Here is a 7,955-nt window from a genome sequence, read left to right as displayed (position 1 = left end):
AACAAATGAGCTCTATACCGCATCAGCACATTGAAGCCTCCTGCTTTTACAGAGGCACTGACACAGCATTGTGCCAGTGGAAACAGCATAGTATGCACCAGAAGACCAAATGACCTCCAAAGACATTATCTCTGATGGTGTATATATATATATATATGTATGTATCGTATCTACACCAAGTAGGGATTGACTTGGATGGTGCACGTCTCTGCTAATCCATTACTATTATAGAGGCTGCAAAAAACGGGGGTGGGTGAAGAAAACTGTCATGTAGGGCAGCCTCACTGAAAAAGTGTATAGTTTTCATTCAGTTATAACATTTTTGTTGCTGACAAGAAGGGTAAATCCAAATGCCAAATATAGACTAATATAGAAAGGCTCTTGCGCTATTAAAATACAACAGAAAGGTATCATGAGCCCGGTAGTGGAGGGCAGGAGTAGTAGCGAATCAGAACAGGAGACACTGCAAAGCTCAGCCCGTCACCTCCCATCTGCCGAGCTGTCAGTTGCAGCGCACATGAACATCAACGCTGCGGGAGTGGACCAAACGTTGATATTCTTATAACGTCGAAATATTTGCTCCTCAATGTTTTCATTTAAACCGGGCAAAGACATCACAGGATACACGCCCTGTCATCTCTGTGGACTAAGTACAAACGCGTAGGAAGAGGGCTGAGCCGCTCGCTAGTCGCCGAGCAGCTGGCTAATGGCAGTAGTTAGCTTGCAGGCTCGATAGCTGGTGAACGGAGTCCGCTTCTGCTTCTTGCCGTCATTTGGTTAGAGAAGGTCGGGGAGGCTCATATTAGCTGGTAATTCTAAGCGTCTAGCTACCCTTCAGCATCTCTAATGTGCTATTTTTTATATTTAAAAAAACAAGCGCGTGTTCTGTGGGTCATTTGCCACGGGGGCTTAACAATTGTTCATCCTCCGTACGTTTACTGTTTTTACGAAATTTAGCTTTGATGTTTGCTAGCTAACAAGCTATTCTCGGCTATGCTAACGCTACCTCGGTGAGACTTTACATCGCAGGAGGTGCAGAGAGCTCCAGTCGAGAGTTAAGGAAGGAAGAGTAGTGACTTATGATGTGGGCTGGCGGAGAAGCGTATGACGGTTAAGTGAAGAAGAGCAAGCAGTATTAGGCTAAACGCTTCGTATTTCCTCACGTTAGTTTCTTTCGAGCTAGGGCCACAGCGACAGCCGAGCTCTGTGGGACTTTAGATGAGGAAAAGAATCGGGGCACCTTGGTTTGCTGGGATGGCTAAATGAATAGTACTGACACTGCTGAACCGTGAGCTGGTGGCCGCTGTGCCAGCTTCAAGGGAAGACACGCTGTCGGGATTATCGCACAGTCTGCAATAAACCAGCCAGTTTTCTTAAAGATGGCTTCGGCGAGCAGCATTGCCGCATCCATAGCGAGCAAAACCAAGACCAAGAAAAAACACTTCGTTGCCCAAAAAGTGAAGCTCTTCCGTGCCAGCGACCCTCTGTTCAGCGTGGTTATGTGGGGAGTCAACCACTCGGTGAGTCAGACCGTCCACTGTCACTGTGATGATCTACGGTTATGTCTCCCTCGATCTTTTGATGTTCCACATTAAGGCTCACTTGCTGTCAGATATCAGCTTTTGTGTTACTGCAGCTGAGTAAAAATACGAGGTGACAGCTGTCCAGCGGTTCACTGAACTGTCACCGTAAATACATGACTGGCTTCAATTAGCGCAATCCATTAGTAATGTTTGCTTTAGTGAGCTTTTTGTAGTTGCAATAGTAATGTCGTGGATCTTATTAGGCCGTGGGTTTTGATGCATGCATGCGCGCGTGTGTTCGTGTGCGGTGAACTCGCTTTGGCTTCCTGTTGTGCACATGTAGGATAAGCTCCTAGGGCTCTGTGTCATGAGAGAGCAGATCTTCCCATGCAAGACAGCTTATCTCTGCTGTCTTTCTCTTCCTTTGCTGAATAATTGCTGCACTTGGCCACTTCTCAGATGTTGGAAAAAGCACACAACTTGGCAGACAGAGGACTTGCAAATATTTCTGGCACCAAATCACAAGTATTATACCTGTAAGCAGTGTTTTGCGAAAAGATTTAGGCTACACATAGATGACAGCTCCTTTTTTGTTACAGTTGTAGTATATAGCTTATCCTTGATTTTTGCCCAGTTTTTAAAATCGTAATTATAGCAGAGTTATAACTGTAGGGCAATCTTTTGGCACCAGACTGAATGAGGAGAACTGATTTCCAAGGTATAGCCAAATGAGCTGAGCAGCAGCATTCATATATTTATTAAGCATACACGTTTATTTTTATGTTAGTTATAGATTTTTTTTTAAACAATGATGGCAGTAACCTTTATTCTTTGATTGTAACTGATGCTCTAATTTCTCACGCTTTATTTTTCTCTGCCTGTTATAACAACAATAAGAATGTGCATGGTAGCAAATTAACTAACAATGAATGGAGTGTCTTCTAATGACATCTCTTTTCCTTTTGACAAATGAAAAGAAAAATGTTTACCTTTTTTTAAATGTAATAAATCACCTATTTGTTCTTAAATTATTTAGTTTAAAATGATGCACTTTGTTTTATTAATAGCTAGACATTTATTTTCACTAATGACTTTTTCAGCAGTAATCATAGTCTATTTTGTTTTTGTCCATATCTATATGTCAGTTTGAGTATTTGGTGGATATTTGACATACTTGCAGCACTGTGGGCAGATTGAGGGGAAAGTCTTTATGGGAATGTGTTACAATTTATTTATTTATTTATTTATTTTACTCTGCAGCATTTGATTTTTTGGAGTAGGGTTCATTGTGGCAGTTTAGTGTGGATTACAGAACCTCAGAATAGTCTGACATGCATGATGCCAAGGCAGCTAAAGATCTAAAGCTTTTATTCTTTATCTAAGCTGTAGTCTGTAGATGGATCACAGTCACCTGGCTTTGGTTAGTGTTAAGCCTGAAGGCTCAAAGTAAGAAACACGAGAGTTTTACCTCTGTGAAGCTATGCACTACAAATTAGTCAGTCTCTTGTTCAATGTCAGTGAAATGCCTACGAAAGATAAATGTATATAAATATATGCCATTTGTCCTCACTTTACTGGTTTTGCTTATCAGATGTGATGTAAGCAGTTGTATCAGCTAGATGGCCACCAAGCTCTTAAAACCCTTCAATAAAAATTTATGGTTATATCATGGATTATTATTTTTTATTTATTTATTTATTTTGTCACATCAGTAAATTTAAGAGAAAATCATTTGTTGGTTTTTGTGTTTGTCCATGCATGTCAAAGCTAGGATTATATCATAATCATTTATCGGATTCAGGTGTCTACTTTTGTGCTGTGTCAACTGTCTGCTGAAACATTATGGGTCAGTGCCTTGTAACCATAAAAACCTAGAGTTTGAAGAATCATTGAATACATGTTCAAACTGTACTCAGATTGCTCAACAGTGCACTGGAGTCGTCAGCACATTCCCTTGTTATGCCTTAGGCTACTTCTCCTGCAGTTTTTCTCAGCAGGTACTCAGCTTGTCATACTATCAGCTATGTAAAAATTACATTCCATGTCAGGTTACTAGATTGAGCCACTGAGTGTTTAGGCCATCAAGTATTGATATAAGTAGGGCCACCCCTTACCAAATTTGCCTTGTTGACAAGTAGTTAGCTACTCATGCACATTTATGATAGCCATCTATCCATTCATCTAAACATCCATCCATTTTAAACTGTTTATCCATGCAGCATTCTTTTTTTTTTTTAATTAAATTAATTATAATTGTATGTATAGGGAGCATCTAAAACTGCTGTTAATTCAAGAGCTGAGAGCTCTTATATTATATTTGAGATATTACATATCCTTGGTAACACTATGCATAATTACAGAGATACAGACCTCTAGTATAAGCTTTAAAAATCTAAATTTTACAACACCACACAGGAAGCCGCCAGTTAATGATACCATTAAAGCAACAGTCAGCAAGGACTCTGTTCCAATAGTAGAATGAGTGTTTAATTGGCTATTATTGGGCTTTTTGCGCATTTAACATGATAAGCCATGTTTGACGTTGATAAATGGTAGGTGAATGTTTGCCTGTGGGTTTTGCCGCTCTATTGGGGCTGTCGTTTACTCTTGAAATAAACCCACTGTTTGGATTTCCTGCCTGACGCGTATAAAATTAATAAATGGAGAAACCAGCTGTGTAAACAGTAATATCTATCTATAAGTGACTTTTGCCACTTCAGTGAGACTTTGAGTTTTGTTGTTTTGTTTTGTTTTTCCTGGCAACCAACCAGTGAACTAACACTCTTCTCATAAACTAATGTTGGGTTGGTTATTACGAGTCAGCCCGAGCTAAAGGTCACTCCCTGCAACAAAGAGATTGCAAAAGTAACATGAACTAAAAAGGGAGTGAATAAAGGGTGAGGCTTGAGAATGCCACCAGACCGCAAAGACAGTAGGACATTGAAACACATTCATTCATACACATGTTCTGCAGTTGTAACCACCCTCTTTAACCACTGTGGGTTGTCATCTGAATAATCCAAATTGTCTTGGCTTAAAAACCAGATTTATTTGAATTACTGGTCCGTTCATTTCTCCAGTGCAGATTAGATGCCAGTAGTTCCAACCTTTATATTAGTCCAGTGAAGTGAGAATGGCATGCAGAATGAGACAAATAGAGTGCCAGCAATCATAGGAATAAATGAGATGTTTAAATTATCCCGTAAACTATGTGTATGTCATCAGAATTGTTGTGTAATAGCTAACCAAAGATATGTAATTTGAAGTATTTAAAAGCTTCCTTAAAATAACCTGCTTAAGCAAGTAGCCCATTTTATTTTAATCCTAGTACTTTGAAATGTTGTCAGCATATATAGCATCTGTTTTTGGCTGCACTAAGATTACAAATTGGGATTGGGGTGCCTCAAGCCATAAAAATTGCAGTGTGGATTTTCGAAAAGAGTATTATTTGGTCCTTTTTCTTGCCTTCTGCCATTGTCAGGAAGATTTTTCTCACTATAAAACTTAATAAAAGAAACTTACATGACAGCGGATTTAGACCATAGCTCTAAGTGTCTAGCTTGGGGGAATGAAACGGGGCCTGTAATGCTTGTTTCCAATTCTAATTTTTAAATCTTTTGCTCTACTAGAGTAGCTATGAGTGATTCACATTAAAAAAAAAAATAAAATAATTTCTTTAATCTTGTTGGTGCAGCCCATGTTCATCTACTCCCCAAGCAAGGCTCTCCCATAGAGGCCCCCATGCCTTTAAAACAGATTTATTCTGATTGGGTGCCCCTTGCACACAGCAGGTTTGCACAGCAGGTGTGTGGGACTGCTGTGCTCACAAGCAGACCTTTGTGCCTGCAAGACCATATTACACTTTATGTGACCTCAATAAAATGCAAAAAAATGTTTATTTTAACCGCTGACCACATTTAAAATAAGCATCCGAAACGGTAAACTTATATATGACAAAAAATAAGGAAAAGCGTAGAATTAGCACTTCGAGCTTGCAGGATATGGCAAGTTAACTAACAGTCTGCATTCTTGCTGAAAGTAGTGGCTTTCAGAGGGAAGGAAAAGTGTGGTTCTTGGCTCTGTCTTATAGTAACGCTGTTATAATGCTTTAGCCTGAATGTAAATGAACCTAGAATAAGACAAACTAGCAACCCATTTTAGCTTCTTAAAATTGCAACATCATAAAGCGTTTTCTCTGTATTAATGTTTTCACACTACAAAGAACACTTTACAGATTGCATCTCTAACCTGTGAATATTTAGTAGTGTTACCATGGTGAGCCAGGGACTTCATAGAACCCAGTCTGTTGCAGAACCTGTTGGCATGAATTTAGGTCCTAACTCACCTGATGTGCCAGATGGTTTGCAACTCTGAACCATCTGGGAAATTGTCCTTGGAGTCTTTTAAAAGGGCAGGCACTAAAAAAAAAAAATACTTGGCTGTAGATTAGATGGCCACTGGGCTACATCAACCAATCAGATCAATACACTACAATAGAGAGTGCTGAAGAGGAAAACCAAGCCTGGGGAAATTTGAAACCTTTGAAGCCAACTATTCTGTAAGGAAAATTTGTGCATAAAAGACGCTCATAGACATTCAGTCCCCCCCCCCCCCAAAAGAAAAAAAAAAAATTCTAGGCAGATGGCTGTGTGACCCATCTGTCTGTTGTCACACCTTAAACACTCCTGTAGCTGTGACCTTGATAGGCTTCCTGACGGGTCGCTGTTGCCGTCGTGATCTGTAGAATCTTTCCAGCTACCCAATGGTGAAGTCAAAAATACTTGTTTCCTAGAAAGATGCATAAAAGTCTTGGCTACTGCAAGCTAATTTTAAAAATGTTTTCAGGTGCCAAACACCTTGCATCTCCAGTTTGATTCTGCAGTGAATCTGGCTCAGAGCTTCACCCTGGGAGTCTGTAAAAAGGGATAAAGTTTTGGATTGTCTGTCAGGTCTATTTGTAAGTCCTTGTGTTGTATGAGGGCAGTGTTGGAAGAGAAGTGTGTCAGAATGTGTTCTACTGTTGTTGTGTGAGTAGATTTGTCATTGGCTGGAATGCTGCATTGTGACTGTTTAGGCATCCTTTACATTAATGTAGCTTTGACTCCAGCATTTTCTGACATGCTGTTGCATATAATCTGCTCCAGTGCTTTTAAAACTAAAATAAATTTGATAGGTTGTGTGTTGATTTTTATTTTACCAGACAGGCCTATGTAGCAGGATCTAAATTTATCTTTGTAGGTAATCGTTTCAAGTTTACATTTAAATAGTTTTGTTCCTTTTTAAAAAATCTGGCTCCCCCTGATCTAAATTTTAATTCATACTAGCGCTACTATTCATTCTTTTTCTTTCTGTTTCTTCACGAAACCCCTCCCCTTCCTGCAGATTTTTAACTAGTTTTGTGAGGGTCTCTTTATTTGCCATCCTGTCTATGTGGCTCAGTTTCATGCCCTGTCCCCCTCTCTCCTGCCTCATTGTCTCTGTGTCTGACTCAGAGTAGCTGTGCCTGCTTCTGTGTATTACATAAGAGTTTGATTCTATAAATATCTGTAGGAGTGACCCACAGCTAATACGTGTGATGATTATGGAGAAAAGCTGAAACCTCACATCCTGTCACCCTGAGGCAGTGACAGACAGAAGAACTTGTTGAAGCATGTGGTTTTTCTTGCACTGAGCATATAATTTTTTTTTTTTCATTTCGTTATCGCATGCTTGTGTGCATGTGTGTCGCCTTCAATACTGTGTACTTGCTTGTGACCATGGTAACTGTAGAAACAAACTATAATTTAATAGGTGCATTTCCGTTTTGTATTTTGTTTTTTAAAAAGAGGTGGAGAGAGAAACACAATCTTAGCAGCCTCTTGGAGATCCTAATATTGAATAATAATGGTTTAAAACATAGGTGTCAAACTCTGGCCCGCGGGCCAAATTTGGTCCGCAGCCTAATTACATTTGGCCCGCGAAGCCATACCAAATTACTATTAGAGCTGGCCTACTGGTATTATACAGCTAATATATATATTGTTTAGTATTAAGCTTTGCTTGTTCCATATTCAGTTTTTCAGCAAAACGTGTTTGAGTCCATAAGAAAAGATTCATTCTTAAATCTAAAGGAATAAATATATTTCAATAAATATTAACGTTAGCCCGCAACTTTGTTCCAGTTTTGAATTTTGGCCCACTGTGTATTTGAGTTTGACACCCCTGGTTTAAAACATACACAGGATGTGACGAAAGCAATGGCAAAATTACATTACAAAATTACGTTACATCCTGCTCTTGTCTTTGTAGTAGGGGTGAAATGATTCTGCAGATCCATGGTTAGTTTGTATCTTCTTTGTTTTTATAGTTTTCATTCTTAATTATTTCCATTTTGTTTGAACCACAATAATCTATAAATATAACATCAAACACATCTCCACATAGTTCAGTTGT

At 39.2% G+C, this 7,955-nt stretch overlaps 1 protein-coding gene across 4 annotated transcripts in view; it reads left to right on the top strand.

Annotated features, from left to right (window-relative positions):
• Positions 1 to 455: 455 nt before the first annotated feature.
• pip4k2aa (phosphatidylinositol-5-phosphate 4-kinase, type II, alpha a) overlaps positions 456 to 7,955 on the top strand; it is a 28,488-nt gene continuing 20,988 nt past the window's right edge. For all 4 annotated transcript variants that reach the window (XM_005912078.3, XM_005912077.3, XM_042229072.1 and 1 more), the window contains exon 1: positions 456 to 1,520. In XM_005912078.3, the coding sequence (XP_005912140.1) occupies positions 1,380 to 1,520 (141 nt within the window). In that variant the 5' untranslated portion in view covers positions 456 to 1,379. The remainder of the gene's footprint in view (positions 1,521 to 7,955) is intronic.

Source organism: Haplochromis burtoni, unplaced genomic scaffold, assembly GCF_018398535.1.
Source record: "Haplochromis burtoni strain Fernald_Lab_line unplaced genomic scaffold, NCSU_Asbu1 Contig_1, whole genome shotgun sequence".
Lineage (NCBI taxonomy): Eukaryota > Metazoa > Chordata > Actinopteri > Cichliformes > Cichlidae > Haplochromis > Haplochromis burtoni.
This window is presented reverse-complemented; position numbering and strand designations above follow the sequence as displayed.